The sequence below is a fragment of the Corvus moneduloides genome, chromosome 1 (assembly GCF_009650955.1).
Source record: "Corvus moneduloides isolate bCorMon1 chromosome 1, bCorMon1.pri, whole genome shotgun sequence".
In the NCBI taxonomy this organism is placed as follows: Eukaryota; Metazoa; Chordata; class Aves; order Passeriformes; family Corvidae; genus Corvus; species Corvus moneduloides.
In genome coordinates this window covers 74092244-74110145 of record NC_045476.1, presented here as the reverse complement: position 1 = coordinate 74110145, position 17902 = coordinate 74092244, and the positions used below count along the sequence as shown (strand labels likewise).

The following is a 17902-nucleotide window of genomic DNA, read 5'->3' as shown; positions in this document are numbered from 1 at the left end:
CCAGATGTGATATTAGAGCTGTTTTGGAGAAAGCACCCTTTTGGAGTTTGTTGGCCTTGAATCTTCTTATTATTGTAAAGGTGTCTAGGCATTAACTTACAACTACATTAGATTTGTGGTTGTACAGCTGGTTGTGTCTGCACCACCTCATCTGGACCCAGAGGGATCATCAAAAGGCGCAGTGCCTTTTCATAAGTATCTTGACTTTTTTTTAATGTTTAAAAACTGCCTTTTATCCCTGGGGATGCAGGACAAGTTCATCACGGAGGTCTGGCAAACTTTTACATGTGCTTGTCTGTGAGGACAAACCTTGGTCAGTTTGTTGGGCATACTGTACTGCAAATCTAGGGGAGATGTCTGAGTAGCAGAGTGACTGGTTCTTTTTTTGGGATTAGTTCTTTTTGCTCATTCTGCTTTTCAGGAAGGGGTGAAGGGGTAGGAATTTGGGAGGATATGGCATCTTCATGTGGTAGAAGAGCAGCAGGAGGAGCAATAGGCAATGGGCTTGATGTAGGTGATTAATCCCTCACCATGGTTGAGGTGATAGAAAGAAACTGTCTTTTCTTGGGAGGTTCTGGGAGGCTGTGTAGAGTTGCTGTGATCACAGAAGGTAGTTGAAGTTGCTGGCCTGAAACCAAGGTGGAAAGAAATGATCTCCCCCACTCTTGTGCATGTTGGGCAGGGAAGGGTTTGCTTTCAGACCTTGTATTTTAATGTCTCTTCTCTTTTAAAGAATTGTCCTTCTCACTGCCTGTGAAATGACTTGTTAATAAACCATAGTTTTGAAAATGGGAAGGTCTTGCTTTCTTTTGGGTCTTTACAGTAAAGAGAAAGTGGTCAGCCCTGTCTGTAAGCAGTAGGGGATTTAGGATGTTGCTGCAGTGGGATAGACCACTTATCTCTTTAGCTTGGTAACCAACTGACAGTGGCACACACTGTATATATGTAAGTGTGAAAAACAGGCAGCAGCGATCCTTTTGTGATGCATCCCCACTACTTCCAGGAGCCATCTGTTTTTGCTGCTGGCCTCATCTTGAACCTGCAGGTCCACCTAGAGCAACGTAACTTCTGCTTCCTTGTTTAACAGCAGAAAGTACCTGTAAAGCCTTTTAGTCTCCTTCCTATTTGAAGACATTAAACGGGTACATGGTGCTCTTTGGGTTGTACTCTGCCGTTTTTTAAACAGTATTTAGGAAATGCTGCTTATTTTAGGAAGAAATGTCAGCTTTAATCATTAACAGTGCTTCTGCAGTTGTGATCATCTGTCAGTGATGTGGGACTGTCTGGGAGACTTGGTATCTCTTTTTAGATTGACCTGATGGATTTGGAAAATACAGACAAGCCTTCAGGCATATCATGGGCATCTCTTCAGAGTAAAAATGTGCAGCAGACCCCACCCACGTAGATCAAACAGAAGGCAAACAGTAAGACCCAAGTGAAGACCGAGTCTTGCTCTGAAGCTGGATGTCGCTCAGATTGGGTGTACAAACCCCCATATTCTTGCTCTCTTTTGCTTCAAAAGGAGCAACTAGCAACTGTGCTCCAAGATTGAGGAGGGGGTAGTTCAGCTTACATAAAAATTTTGTTCTGTGCAAGCCATTGTCAGCCACTATTGAAGAAATTCTGGTGAACTTCTGGCCACTGTAAGTTCACAGCAGTAGATCAGTCATATATGCACATGGTCCATTTGTTAGAGGGGACTGTTGAAGCTTTGGTAATGCTTAAAGCATTTGAGGCCTAATACACTGCTTCATTGCTCCAGATGTGATAAACGCTGTTGACTTAGAGCAGAAATTGGTGATGTAATATGGAGGAATTGCCTTTGTGCTGATTATGTAGATGTGGTGGTGAATCTCCTGTTAGGAATTCCAGTTTTCAGGTTTTTTTCTGATTAGATTTGGGAGTGGGTCATGTGTGAAGGCTGAGAAATGAGTAGGAATGGCTTACATTTGTTCTCAAACTGAATTAGTGAACACTTATGCAAAACCCACTTTGCATAAGCAGGCTATGAATCCTGGGTGCTTTTTCTGGGGCATGGTAGCTGTGGCCCTGCAAAACCAAGTCACCATTAAAGATCTTGATGTGCAAAAGATTCTTCAGTAGTTTCAGCTTCTCTGGGGTCAGGACAGATGCAGAATGGCCTGCCCTAAATAGTCCTATCTTATTAATTTGCAACCCACTCCTTCTCTGTGCCCTCCAAGGAGCCACATTGTCATGGAAATCATAATTATTTATATAGGAAATTTATTTTTAAAAATGACTTCTGGAGCTCTAGGTTAGTATTTTTGGCTTTATTACCTAGAGTTTGAACTAGAGACTTTCTTAAGCCAGTATTTTAATTCTCACCTGAGCACCTGACCTAACACTTTCCTCAGCAGCTGAGAACTGGAGAAAATCACCAGATACCATGATACTTGGTGCTGCTGTTCTAAGTGAAAATTGTGTTTCCTCTGGAAAGGCTGTTGACCTCTTATTTCTGCATACTGGTTTACTTAGATCCAAAAAGAAATGCTTAAAATTCCTGTGCAGAAGGAGAGTTTGTTTCCATGACTGTCATTAGGCTTATGTTTCCTTTGGTCCAAGGTGTGTGCAACACAGTCAGATGGAAGTAGGATGGTATAGTTACCAAAGTAGATGTGTTAATTTCTCAATTAATTTTTTTTTCTGTGCAGTGTTTTTAAAGTAACAAGTATTGTAAGCAGCATGCTATTTTTAAACCAAGGACATTTTGTGCTGAAATTGGCTATTGCAACACTGGGTTAGAATTAGAATACACAAAATTCAAAACCACAGTAACCCTAATTTTGCCATTCTTGCCTTTTTAACTGCTCAACAATAGTGCTGTGTTTGTATAGTATTTAAAAATATTTGTTAAGGGGAATGTAAAGAGCTACTGGTAGGCTTCTCTGTTAACTGTTTCTGTACGCTCTGCTAGTCTGCTCAGAAATGGGCTCTCGTGAAAACTCGGGGGTGAGTCCAATTTCCAGAGCTCACACCTTCCTTTGCATTGCAAGCAAAGCAGCAGCCACCAGCCAGGATGGGGGCAGACCTGCATGGTGGAGTGGGCAGTCCCTCTGGCTCATGATGGGCTAAAATCTCTTTATGGCATCTCCTTTGCCAACTCGCCCTGATATGTGCAGGCCTGGATTTGTAGTCTCCAAGGACTTACTCCAGCAAAAAAAATAGTAATGTTCAGGATAATACAGTCTGACCATGAAGATTAATGTAATAGGCTATAGTTCATGCCATGACTGTACAAACACTGGTTTTGCCTGGCTTGGTCCTGACATTCCAGCCAGCACTCTGGGAAATAGTTATGGGAGCCCAACACCACTCAGGGCTTCTACCTCCCAACCTACCCCAGCTGTGAGCTGCCTCATTTTCCCTGCAAGAGCTTTGCACAGTTGGGGCATTCTTATGTCCATCTTCAGATGGAAATTAGCTTCGGATTTCACATCACCGGTCAGTCTGACCTGAAGGTATTCATGTGGAAAAAATAATAACAGGAAAGCAGCTTGAGAAATGATTTCTGCTTTTTGCTGTTGCCTTGCATTTTGGTGTATGCTGTCTGTATTTTGAATACAAGCTCATATGATGCATTGTAACACGTTAGCAATCCAGACTGGGTAATCCTGGGAACCAGCAGCTTGAATCTTGCCTTTCCAAATTTTACTGTTCTAAAACTTGACTTCTTTGTTAAAAATGAAGTTTCCAGGGGGCAAAAAGCCCCCAGAGAAGGATTGTTGGCATTTTATATTTTTAAGCTGTCTTGCTGAATGAAAACAGTTGATTATTAGCTTGATGGGGTGACAATGAGTATATAGAACTTAAATATCTCACCACTCCCACAAAGAAAAAAAAATCCACCCTCCATTGTATCATGGGGAGATACATAGCCAGAAAGACTTTCCAACTCATTAAACTTTTATACTTGCTTCATACAAGGTTAATGTAGGCTTTTTTCCATCCTCTGATGTTGTTGGGCTGCTTCTGAACTGATCACAGTGGAGGACAGCATCAGCTTAACATCATTTCTTTCTTATAACAGAAACCTGCCGTTCTTAGAATAAGCAGAATTGCTTAATCTGAAGGATTAAAAAAAGATTTCCTTGTTTGTGTGTTCCAGGCTGTTTATTCTGCCAAGCCTGATAACGAAATCAGTCTGAATGTTTCCCCTGTAATCAGTTTAGTCAGCTTCTATGATTGTGTGGTGTATTTGGGCAAGGACAGGGATAAAGGAAGAAAGTTCGATAAAAACAGGAAAATACTATTGTGAATATATCAGGCAAGTTAAAAACTGGGAAAGGGTAATTGGAGTCAAGCATCATACCTGCTGCTACTTGTCATGCTCTGTGGTAGATGTTTTGGTGGGCTTTTCTTCCTCGTGTGGCTTGTGTTTGACTTTTTAGAAGAGGAGTGTGGGAAAATACTGATTTAAAGGACTAGAGTTTGGTTATATCACTTTTAAGCTGTGCATTTTGTGATGATTAGTGGAGGTTGGGCCACTGTAGCTGACTTGAGGTCAGAAAGGAACAATAAAAAGTGATGTTTGGGCTCATTATGAGCCCATGTTGTGTGGGATAGCTCCAGGCTCTCTCCTGTGCACTTGGAGAGACCATGTCGCATCTTGATGTGGGCAAAAGCTGGCAGGAAGCATTGCTGCCTCTGGTGTAATTTTAGCTTTCTGTCATGCTGATGGAGTTCTGTTGCTTATCCTCATTGTGTCCTTCCCCTTGCCCTTCCTGCTTCTTCTTTATCATTCTTTGCCATGGGCCTGGGGAAAAGCCACCTCGCTGCACCTTTCCTGCAGGTCAGCTCATCCCTGTGACAGCACGGAAGGGGGTGTGGGTTTCAGCTGGTTGTTGCACCCCTGAGTGAGAATGTAGTGAGTTCTAAATCGAGAATCGTTGCTTCGTATGTGTGCCTCTCCAAACCCGTGGATGTAGACATTCCCTCACCATTAATTACATCCTCTTGTCTTTTAGCAGCGAGCAAACAGGCCAAGCTGGGCACGTCCTGCTGCAAGCAGCCCAACAGTTTCTCATTGGTTGTATGCTTGCAAATTTCTCAAAGTACGTGCCTCCTCTCTTTTGGGAAGTGCATCTTGTGGGCCTCTCCTCAGGATGGGGAGTGATTGAGCAGCTCGGGTCCCCTCTCGGAGGGCGTACATGGAAGTGACACCAGTATTGCTGGAGTCAATCCCCATTAAACGCAGGGGCAGGTGCTTCAAAGGGTAGCCTGGATCACCCGTAACCAACAACCAGAGAGGTAACTCCTGGTGGCACTGGGATTGAGTGTTACCATCATTCGCCTTGGTGCAATCTTTGATGGAGATGCTGGGCGTCATGACCTCATTTCTGGAAGTTATAGAGCCCAATCACCCTCGTTTGTCAGTTGTTTGACATCTGAGCTGCTCAGACAGCAGTGAAAGACTGACAAAATTGGCAGCAGTGTCTGACTCTGACAGCAGTTTGAGAATTTGCCTGTTTGCCTTGTGGCAGCCTGTAATGCAGCATCCCTCAGTGTGGTGTTCCACAGAATGCTCAGCAGCAGTCATGCAGAGGTGAAAAGATTTCCAGGCGAGCTTCAAAGAGAAGGATGTGACTAACTGTCTCACAGGGAGCCAGGACGTGGACCCAGCCAGATGAGGCAGCTCACATGAAAGGGCTGCCAAAAGAAAGGGAGAGGACAGACAGAACTCTGACTGCAGAATGAGGAGGAACAGGCAGTTGGGCAAGGTAGAGGGGTCGGTTCCAGCAGCTGGGAGATGTCTGTTCTTCAGGGAGGTAACCTGTGGGTAAAGTGCCGAACCTCAAGCACGTTGGCTGTCATTCCTGGCCCTGTCACAAGCCTCTGCCGCCTGTCCTTGGACAAGTCACTCTCCTGGTGACTCAGTATCCCAGCTGTAGAACAGGCATTGCTGCTTGCCTCATGGGGATGTTGTGAGGGTAGGCTCATGGACGCCTTTTCAGTCTGATGTATTAAATGGGGGTGAACAACAAAAAGTGACCACAAAGACAAACATGAAAAGGGGTCTGTTCTTCCCTTGCTGCCTCTGAACGTAATCATGTCCCTAATGGTAGTGTAATGGTGACTTATTCATCGCTGACATACACGCCTTCAGTTCCTCTGGTGGGAACAGCTTTTTGTTTTCACTTTTTGTCCCCTCAGGCTTGTAAAGATGTAATTTTGTATGTTTATATAATATGTTAATTTTTAAAGCAATTTCTAGTAGAAAATTAGCAAAAATAACAAACAATTAATCAAAGTCAGACTAAACTGAGATGTAACTAAGTAATACAAGAGTGGGATTAGAAGCAGAGTTTGCAAAGGGAGCCTCAAACAGAAAATGCACATTCTGAGAACTAAAGAAGGAGGAATTCTGTTTTGTGTCTGTCTTAAACCCTTCGCCTGAGAATGTACCCAAGGAGGTCTAAGACCAGAAACCAAAAGGCGTCACTCCTCAGCTCTCTCATTTTCAAATAAGCTTCTGCAAAGGAGGGGGAGCTCTGGTTGACTTTAACACTCAAAATAAATGTCATATTAATTGTATTTGCTCACAAGGTGATTGAATGGCTAGTGCACAAACCCAGGAGCCAGAAAACAGCACATTTTAGGGCATTTAGGGAATTGGTTGACCTGGTGCTATCACTTGGTTCTGCCTTCGCCAGTGTGTGCTAAAGCAAAACGGAATTACTTGTCTCTTCTCTTGGAAGAGGGCTGTGAGACTTATGGAAATGCTGTAAAGAACATGGAGAGTCACAGGTGGAAAATGTTGGGAGTGGTCACAAGCTTCAGACTTTTACACAGGAGCAAAATGCATGGTCATATTTCACCTGTCAAAGCTGGCTTTTCTCTGAAAAACAGGAAAACCCAAAGGAATTGGCTAGAGAAGAGGAACATTCATCTTCACTTAGTACTGTATTTGAAAAGCTTGAATTGCATCAGTTTTGCTGGCACTTGCCAGGGCTATCTTTGGAGAAAAAAACAAGAAACAAGATTCTTGGTTTTTTTGAAGGAACAGGTGGCAGCATGTAGAAACCTTTTGTTGTTAAATTTTAGTCATGGTTCCTTTTTTTCCTTTTCTTTCCTTTTCCCATCTGCAGTTGAGTATGACAAGGAGTTCACGCCTCACCAGCGGCACCACAAGGAATTCAAATTTAATTTGTCTCAGATTCCTGAGGGCGAGGCCGTCACAGCCGCTGAGTTTCGGATCTACAAGGACTGCGTTGTGGGAAGCTTTAAAAACCAAACCTTCCTTATCAGCATCTACCAAGTGCTGCAGGAACATCAGAACAGGTATGCAAGAGGGGGCTTGCTCTGTGCCACCAGCTGCTGTCCTGGAGAAGGCTGAGCTTGTGCATTAATGTTGGTAGGACTGAAAATAAGTATCAGGTTTGTTCACGTTAATAGGGTTATGTTATTGCATGGTCCTCTCCTTATGGGAAATGGGCATGGTAGAGTGCAAATGAGGGTGTGACTTAGCTGCAAGCTTTGTCTTTAAATAGAGAAAGAATCTGCTGAGAAGCAGTAGATTTTTAAACCACTGCTGGCGTTGCTCTTGTGTACTGAAATTCACATATCCCCTTTCAACTTAATACTGCCAGCCTGTTTGAAAAATACTGGTAATTAGTTCAGACTTTATCTGCTCCCAGCTGGACTTACATTAAAGTAAATAAAGCAGAAGAAAATTCAGCATGCTGATCACAGGTACAAAATCACTTCTGATCTTTCAGTGGCAATGAGAGAGGAAAAGTGATAGAGGCAGGGTAGAAACTGTGACACAAAAATCCAAACAAGTGTTAATGGAGTGATTAATTTAAAAAGAGTAATGTTTCAGAAGGAGGAATCATGTAAGGCTAAAAGATGGAAATATATGGTCAATTAAATGTCAGAGTAATGCTGTGGTACAAAAGTGTTTCATTACTTCTACTGAAACTTGTCAGGACTGTAGCTGTTCCTCTGCTGCAGGCATTAAAAAAAAAAGAAATCAAAACCAGCAGTCTTTAAAAAAAGCTCCATTTGTTTTCTCTGTGAAGGCTTCATGAGTGTTTTTCTTTCTGCTTCTTCTTTCTCCAGCCTTTCCACTGGTATCATTTGGAAGGATTGGCCTTTGATAATTGGCAGTTCTTAGGGCAACATCAAATAGCTTGTGGTTGTTCTGTGGGGAGTGTGGCCTCTGGGGAAAAGAGAGAAATACTTGGGTAAATAGGTGATGGGGAAGAAGGTGTGGGTTTTGGAAGATCAGTGCTCCCTTTGTGCTTCAACTTGCAGATTCCTGGAGTGCCTCCTATGGTGATGTGCTTGCTGGTTAGGATGTTACATCAATGCCCACTTGAAGAGCTGATGAAAGTCCAGACATGCAGATTTCGTAGGTGTTAGATATATTGTTCATTCAGAGCCACATTGCAGGAAAAATGGCAAGTGTTGGTTTGCTTTAGATTCCACAGGTAGAGATCCCACCTCTGGAGCTGGAAGAAAACCTCTGCCAGGTGTCTGTGGAAGCAGCTGATACACTGTTCTGTGACAGTCACCGAGGCAGGGCACAGAGTAGGAGAACTGTCAACTTTTATGTGGATATAACATTTTGTTGGAGTAAACTGAGCAAGCAAGTAAGGCAACGTAGGAAAGAGAATAAAGTACAGGATAAAGTACAGGATAGTGCCCTTAGTATACCCTAACAAATATTCCTAACAAATTTACAAACTCTCTGTTCTGAAAGTGGCTGTGTGCAACAATGATGCTGAGACCTTGTATCTCAGTTTCACACACCATACCAGAAGCATGCCAAAATGGGATCACGCTGCAAAGCTGCGACGCGTCATTTGGCATTCTGCGTGTCCTGGGCTTCCCTGGGTGCTTGAGACCTCCCTATGGACACAGCAGAGGCAGCAGCACCTGGGTAGGGATCACCAGAGTGGTCTCTGTCCAAGAGCTGGCAAGTATTTTGGGTCTTTCAGTTCCCTTCTGCCACGTTCCTTCTGCCACGTTCCTTCTGCCGTTGCTGGCGGCCATGCCGAGGGGATCCCGCTGCTGGGACTGGGAGCCGTAGTGCGGCTTCCTCCAGGCCCAGACTGCCAGCAACTCGCCGTCCCTCCTGACAGGGGCTAGGCGTGAACCACTGACCCAGGGATGAGTGTCTGTAGTTCATTACTAACCTCTGACTCATCCAGTCCCTCAAGGCTCTCTTTTTGTTTCTTTTTCTGCTTTATTTATTTACTTTTACTGGTGGGAAGGAGGGAGGCGTTTGGCTAAAGCATCTTGTGCTTCAGATGAGTCTGTGGGACTTGTCACATCATCCTCATAGAGGTGGGCAAGATGTAGCTCACAGATTCTTGCAGCTGTAGAAAGGACATGCCCTTTTCCATTCTTTTTTCCTTTCAACATAAAGGACTCTTTCATGTAAGTGTAAAATATAAAATCATATTTGAAAATTTGTGCTTCTCTATAAATACATGGATAGGTTTGTATTTTCTGTATGTATCTGTTTATACAAGTGCATATATACATTAATTGTTCCCTTTTTATTAAAAATATGTAGACATTAAAAGAATTAAAATAAGACAGTGGAAGTTGCATATTACATATTCAGTGTTATATTCAGTTGAGGTCTGACTCCATTGGCTACAGCTGCCATAGGTTCAAACATTCACCCTCACTGGTGACCTGTGGACTTTGGCCTGTAAGCAATCTTGAAAACAAATACTAAAAAGTTGTATTTAGCTGTTCGCTAATATCTCTGCATGGAGGGGAAAAATGTCTCAGATTATTCTGGTGCACCCTAAGAAACTGTATTATTTGAGAGGTTATGGGTTTTGATCATCCATTCACTTACTTGCTTTTGCTGGGGGAAAAAAAGTCCAAAATGTTTTTTTCTCCCCTTTTGTCTCAGTGGATTAATTTGGAATACAATGTTCTCTCTTCCAGTTCAGAACACTGGAAGGTTAAATTATAAGGAAAAGAAGTCACTGGGTTTTGAAGGAACTTGCTAAATATTTTTAAGGCTTCTCTTGAATTTTAGAAGACATCACATGAGCCAGAAAATAACATCTGCCTTTGACTTAAAAAACCAAAAACTTCTAAAAAAAGTTGTGTCACACTTCCTTTAGACTAATGGTTTTGAATAACAGCCTGACATTTCCTGACATTTTATGACATTTTATTGCATGAGGAGGAGTCTATACAGATCTTGAAGTCTAGCTGGTGAACTAGCAGGTGAGAGAGACAAGTCACACATTTTTTCATCTCTTTCTGCTGACAAATATTCCTGCTGGTCAGGAAAATTCGTCCGTAAAGGCTGCAGCAGGTACCTGCTCAGTTAACATTTGCAGTCTTCAGAAAAAGTTGAAAGACACCATGTTAATCTTGGCTTTTATGAGGTTAACAGTTGTCTGAGGCAATTATTAGTAGCTACTAAAATACTTTTGGGTGCAAATAATTCTTAAGAGGGCAGCTGGTATGTATAGATGTAAACCAGGAGTCTACAAGGGAAAGGCAGCATGCACCTCTGGGGGGAAAATATAAAGAAAAAGGATCCTGCCTGCTTCTGTCCAAGAGACAAGTTTGGCAGGGCAGGAGATAAGAGAAATCTTCAGTAAATAAAAATCTCCACCAAAGCTCAGAGCCTGGAAGTATCCCTTGGCTCCAATTAAGTGTAATGAAGTGGCTTAATTCAGTATTACTTGAGCAAAGGGGAAAAAAAAGCTCATCTGGACAGTAACAGCGTGAGCGTGTGACTCCAGCCCAGATGTGCGCTGCTGCACGGATTCGCAAGGCATTGCTGGCTGCTCCCTGATGGCTAAAAATGGAACCCAGCCTGAGGCTAAAATTGCTGCCAGTTACCGAATTATCAAACTGATTTTTGCCACTGTAGACAAGGCTAAAATCAGGGACTATATGGGCCCATTTGAGGCTGTCTCCTAGGCAGACATGTGTGGAAAGAGAGCATGAATGATCAGAGATCAATGCTGATTGAAATAGCATAAAACCTCTGGGCAGAAATTTGACCTTGTCCCATCAGAAATATGAAAAGTATATTTGTGGTGGCTCCAGGCAGTGAAACTCACATTGAGGACAATGTAGTGTATGTACATTCTCTCTTAAAAAAGAAAACATTTTCAATACTGACTCACTTGTGTCAGTAATATTTTCATCTCCCCATTCCTTCCACCCTCTCATAAGGTAAGAAAAACAGTGCCTAGAAATGAAGCTTTTGTTTTTTAACCAAACCGCGCTTAACGGCCACGTTTTGTCATAACACAAACTGCTGGAGCTGTCAGTGGGATGCTGCGAGGAGATTCATGAAATCCTCAGGATGGATGGGTCAAGCTTGTGGCCAGCCATCAGCAGGATGCATTTCTGATTGTGTGGAGAAGAGGCTTCACCAGGCAGGCTGAGGTGACATCTGGTTTGCTTTGAGGGGGATGACTGGGTTTTGAAACAGGCTGGTGGCTGTAGGGGCTGATGCTGGGAGAGGGAATGGGCAATACATCTGCCAGATGTATTCTGGAAGCTCTTCAGCTTCCGAACCCCCCAGAGTTTTAAAAGACTGGACTGTTTGAACACTAGGGTGGAATCTTTTTCTTCTTTTTTTTTTTCCTCTTTGGAATATGCAGAAAACAGGGACATTTGCCAAACCACCAGTTTAGGAAGGCAAGTGGTGTCAGGTTCCAGGTGCTTGTCCCACCTTGGCTGTATCTGATGGACTGTTTAATTTCAGCAGGCAGGACCTGCACAGTCTCGACTCTCCTCCCTTGTGTGGTACCAATGCACAGCTAAACCCGGCACCTGGGCTTGAGTCTAAAGTGCAGCACTGATTTTGTGGAAGCACCAGCAAAGCCCTCTGTGATTTTTGGTGCCTCTTGAGAGTGGAATGCCATGTAAACAAGACCTTTACAAGGGAAGGGAAGAAATGAGTTTGTCCCTGAAAACAGATCATTATTTAAACAGTTTCTTTCTCGAAACTTCCATGCCCTCACCCAGAGAGGTGTCAGGTCAGGACTAGGGAAGGCAGTTTATGGTTGATCAAAGATGTTAGTCCTTGGTTTGGATCATCAGTATGTTTTCAAGTGTAAATATCCTGCTAATGCAGACCTCAAAACACTCCCACACTGTCCAAACAACTGATCTATGAAAAACACAGTGGCCTGTGTTAGTGATCAAAGGAAGATACGGTACATTAATGGTCAGTTTATTAAACAGTTTCGTTTGCACCCAGAATGAAATATGGGGACATGACGGTCAGGAAGATTCCTCCTACATGAAAAGACACGTGTGGACATAAATGTGCCCTGCAGAGCAACTGCCTGGGGACCATGTTCCTGTTCTAGTGAACACAATTCCTTAAGGGTTAAGGCGCTTGTTGGTTTTAGCTGCCAGTTATAGTGGTAATAAAGTCTTCCTCTTTGCAACAGGATATTTATACAAATGTGATCCGAGCTTCTAATCTAAAGGGCAAATTGATTCAACGGCAGTGTTTATAGCTTAGAAAATAAATAACCCTCCTCAACTGGGTTTTGGAATGGGTTGTGTAATACAAATGACAAAGCTAGCATCAATCTGTTTCAAGTTGGGGTCAGATTTGTATATAGTGTGCATATAATTGTATATGATAGAGCTGTTTCCATGATGCTATAGAGAGGCGTCTGTCCGCATCTCAGTTCAGCTCCCACTGTGGGTATGTGATTTGTTGTGTTTTAGGCTGGTTGGTTTAGAGTAGTTTGAAAGTCAGAGTTATTCTGGATGAAGCTTACTGGTTCCATAACCAGCTGGCATTTTCTATCTAAACTAAAGAATGCCATATCAGTGCCTTATTTCTTCACTTAATGGACAAAGATAAATACTACCCCTTTGTCCTCTCCCCCATCTTCATGCCTCAAATGGCATTTAAACTCTGAAGTATAGTTCTATAGCCATCACTACAGCTAAAACACCCCTTTTTCTTACAGAATTGTATTAAAAAAAAATAAATACATCTTATCCCTGTAACTTGAGATGATTTTTTTTCTTTTTTTCTTTTTTTTTTTTTAACTGTTCCAGTTGGCAAAATATCCATTTCTCAGATCTCATGACCATTAGCTGAATGGGGTGTGACACCTTTGCACTCAAATATCTGTGTTGACTTTACTGGAGATTATCATGGACCCGTAGGTTGAATTTCCCATATTCTTGGTGTCCTCTAGCTCTAGGCTCTGATTTTTCACTCTTTGCCAGAGGCAGCTCTGAAACATGAGTTTCCCCCTGCTGCTCTCTAGTGAGTCTGGAAGCCTTAACCCTCTGCCCCTGGAGACTTTGCTGCCAGGGGCGATGTGCACAGTGTTACAGGACAGCCTTTTCAGCACAGGGGAGCTCTTATCACATGGAACAGTGGAGGTGCAAGGCTGAGCTTATCTAGTCCTTCTTGGTCTTTTCCATGTCTGGATGCATCCAGGATGGCTTTCCCCTCCCTATGCTGAATTGCAGACCTCCTCCAGAGTGTCCCAACATCTCCATTCCGTGCTTTTTTCCCTCTGCTGGCTGTCAGTCCTTGCAGATCAGTGCCCAGCTGCTGATCTTCTATTCCACCTTGGAAGCAACTTCATTTGTAGGTTGACATTTCTTCATATCTCCTTTCTTGTTTCTAAGAAACTCTTACAGGCAGTGTACATCTCTCCTGGTTCTCTGTCCTACAGATGGCATTGCTTCTTCAGGACAGTTAAACTGAAGCTCACTTCTCATGGAGCAATAGAGACTGCCTTTGCCTTCCATGGCAGCTCACTCCAGGTGCTGGCATTCCCCTGCCTGAGGCTCTCTGTACAGGGGAGCACCAATAGATTGAATTTTCTTTGCTGCTGTTAAATCTTTGGAGTACTGGTCATTTAGATATTAATGTTGTTAAGGTTTTGTATTGCATCTCTTGGCAGTACCTCCAAGTGCCGTGGGAGCTCCATGTAAAGTCCATTCTGTAAGTAATAAACACTTTTAAATTCAAAGTAGTGCTTACATCTACTGCAAGATGGGGGATCTACAGGTCTGAAAAGGCTGCAGTTTCAAAGTTTTATCTATGTGGAGCTCCATCCAACTCTGTAAGACCGAGTCAGTTGTGGGTAAAAGTTATTTGCCCTTTGAAAGTGAATAAGAACAAATAATCTTGCTAGATTGCAATACGCAGGATAATTTTTACAGAAAGTTGATGTCAGTGCAAACTAAAGACTCTGAGGTATGCAGAAGAGTATTTAGAAAGTGTGTTAATTAAAATGTAGATTCCACACACTTCTGTGCAAAATTCCCTTTTGAGAAACTGCTGCTAGGCAGTCTAGACTATTATGTCAACTTGTCTTTGAAGAAAAGTAAACAAAAAGGTTGAGCCGAGGAAAGTTTTAGAGACTTATAGTAATTAATGCTTTGGTAAATGGCTGTTGATGCGTAACAATCCTTTAAACACCTGGGTAATTGCAAGCTTTGAAGTTGGGCCAAAAATGTTGTTCCAAGACATGTAATTAAAATACGAGACCTTTAACTTGGTCATTTTGAAGGTGAGATTTCTGTTTGTTCTCACTGTCTCCCTGGTAAAACTTCTGCCTGCTCAGGCAAAGAAGGCCAGGGAGGGTGGGAAAGTAAAAAAAAACTAGTTCAACAGATGCTTCTTTAAATTTAGCTTTTTATAGCTTTGGTGTTTTTCCTGTAGCAAAGTTCCATGTTGTAATGTGTATCCAGAACAGAGAAATTATTTTCATGTGAACATTTCACTAAGTATAGTAACTAGGAGAAACCACTTGACCTGGTTACTAATTTTAATGAATTCTAAGTTAATTAGTGTTCAATTAAAGAGAATTAACACCCAGAGACATTTTGTTGAAAGGTTTACGCAGAGGTTTCAGTTAACAAAATATTTATCTTAGAGGGGGAAAAGCACTGAAGTTAAATGCAAGCTGTTTCTCCTATAAATGCCCTGAGTACATGGTTGGGATGCTGGCATTAAGAATAGTAACTATATTTGATATTTATATCTGACAAATCTGCTCTCTGAGGACACTGGAGCTAAATCCTGCCTTCTGAATTACACAGGCCATATTTCCTCCAGTAAACTGTGTACTCCTTTCTGTTTATTGCAGCCACTTGTGATTGCTCTGTTGACCTTTGCTTCTCTGTCCTTCTCCAAAGTCTTCTGAAGGCCATGGAAACACTCCTATTTATTTCTTGAGACTTGAGCCATACTTCAGGGCCTTGATGCAGAACAAAGACCCTGTTTCAAGTTGGGAGTCTCTAATTTGCATCTTCCTATTTAATATCCTTTCTTGTATCAGGAAAGTTGTTTCAGCTCATCACCTCAGTTTCTCCCATTCACTTGCTTCCCTTTAATAATATAAAGTTAATACATATTGTGCCTGCAGCAGCCTTCCTATGGAAATCAGTAACTGAACTCATCCAGATAGTCAAGCACACTGAAAATAAAGATGAGACTGTTGGGCGTCTTAGTGACAATGAGGTGGCAGTAGCTGTGTAAAAACCCAGAGGCAGGTTTAGAGAGTATGTTAAGAAGTTGCCTGTTTTGGTGATGAAATTTATCTTCTGTACACTGAATTTTAAAGTCCTGTGGAGGTGCCAGAGGTCATGTGATGTCCTTGACATCTGGGGTTGCTTGGGCATGAAACCTTTGGACTGACTCTTTCTTCAGCCTATGCTAAGAGCAGATACTCCTTCCTCTCCTCAATGATGCTGGCTCAAACATTTCTTCCAGCCTTTCTTTTTCTAGTTTTTCCTGTTCCTTACACTCCCTTCCTGTTTCCCTCAGGTTCCGTCTTGCCTCTGTTGTTCTCAAAGGCTGAAGCTTTCAGACACCCTTCCATGAATGTGACCACATACATGGTTGCTGCTTCCTCTTGTCAGGCCACTGCCTGCCTCACTGCACAGGATCAGTGTTGTCACTTAATGACTAGAAATTCACTACTGTGTTTTGTGTAACTTGCTCAGTATATGATCCGTTTCTCACCTTCTTGTCCACTCTTAGATTTTGCTTTGACAGTTTGCTTGCATCTGCTTATGTGCAGTGCTCTTCAGCATGGTGTCTGACTGCTTCCTAAACTATTTATCTTTTGGATATGGCTATATGGCCTCTTTCTTGTTGTGCAGAGGAAAGAACTTTGTAATCCCTTTTTCTTTGCAGACTTTTTATCCAAGGTCTCTCCATCTAGTCCTTGCATGTCTCTGTATCCCCCATGACTGCAAAAAACCCTCCACCTTTCCCCATCTGATGAGATATTCTTTCCCTTTGACCAGGGGATGAGGTGAGATATTCTTTCCCTTTGACCTTCCTTCCTATTTCCCTTTGACCAGGGGCTAGTCTGGGATATTTCCCAGCTTCCACTTCAAGATCAGACATCATATGGCTTTTTTTGCAGGAGTAGCAGGGGTATCTCCTAGACATGCGGCTGTAGGAAAGAGCAGATTCCGCTCAGGTGATTCATGGTATTTGGTTTACCAAGTGGGAAAGGAGGGGAACATATGTTCCCTGCATACAAAAAGTCCAGAGGATTTTGTTGCAAAGCTCTGAATCTCTGTTGAGATTTGTAGGCAGCAATTTTCAAGTACTTACTGCTTGGCCAAATTTGAGGTGAATTTCTTCAGTGGGGAGGGAAATACAAGTTTTCCATCCTGAAAAAAATAAAGGAGTGGTTAAAGACACACAGTTAAATAATTGGGAGATTTTTTTAATGTGAGTAAATTCTTTCTTTTTTTATTTTTTTCCCTTTTCTCCCTAATTTTGTCTTTGGGAATAGGTGGCTGAATAATTTTTTAAAACCTTCATGCCAGAATAGAAACTAGTAATGATGTGCAATTCTGCGCAGCCTGCTGAGGCTTGGGCGACAAGGGTTGATTGAAAAGAGGCTGTAAGAAAAGGTATTCAGATGTGTTGACTGCACATCCACTGCGGCCTAAAATACTTAAGGGGTGAACCTTCGGTGTTGGCTTCGTCCAGTTGAACAATACAAAAGTCACCTGAATAGCAGAGCTGATTGAAACTCAGTCCTGTATGAGAACTTTTGCAGAGAGTTAACTGGACTGGAAAGCCCGATTGTCCATTTTTCTTCATTTTACAAAGGAATTAAAATCTTTCCAAAGGGAGAGTGACAGACTGGGATAAAGTTGTTCATTCTTGTTTGGTAGAATTGCTCTTTGGTCAGGCAGTTTTCTTAATATATTTGTGGAGGACACTAAAATGGGGGACACCCATTGGAAGGCAAGACTGTATTTTGAGTAATCTGATAATTGTGGAGGTTCAGTGTGGAGTGGGGGGCAATTTGATTTGATGGAAAGGACAATTGCATTTGGACATGAAAAATCACTGATGTAGATACACCCTAGGGAACGACTGTGTCCTTTGCGGTTCAGCAGCATGAATCTAAGGATTATAGTAGATCACAAGGTGAACATGAGTTAACAGTGTGAGTTTTGTGAAGAAGCCAAAATCATATTCTGAGGTGTATGAGTAGAGGCACAGTCTGTGAGATGCATCAGGATTATCCTTCCACTTTACTCAGCATCAGTGAGGTCTTGATCTGAGCTGGGTTAATAAAAAACAATGAGAGGAGTCTAAGTCTATAAAACAGGGCTTGTAAGGAGAGACTGAAGATATTGTTGTAACAAGAAGAAGATATTGTTGTGACATTTAAGTTAGATAATATGGGGGGGGGGGGGGAAGGGGAAGTTCAAGTGAAATCCATTCAATTCCCTAGAAAGATGAGAAAGTTCCTGAGGCTGGAGATATACAAGATCAGGTCAGGCAAACATCTCTCAGGAATGACATGGGTATAGGTGATCTTCCCTGGAGTTCAGGGGAATGGGCTACATGTTGTCATGTGGACCATTTTGGCTTTACAGCTCTCTGATGTCCACGTGCCTTCCCAAAGGTCAAGGCGATGGG

At 42.5% G+C, this 17902-nt stretch overlaps 1 protein-coding gene across 1 annotated transcript in view; it reads left to right on the top strand.

Moving 5' to 3' along the window:
- The window catches only part of BMP6 (bone morphogenetic protein 6), an 88471-nt gene that overhangs the window by 55587 nt on the left and 14982 nt on the right, over positions 1–17902 (top strand). The window contains exon 2 of the mRNA XM_032115919.1: positions 7107–7299. Coding sequence (XP_031971810.1) covers positions 7107–7299 — 193 coding nt within the window. The remainder of the gene's footprint in view (positions 1–7106; positions 7300–17902) is intronic.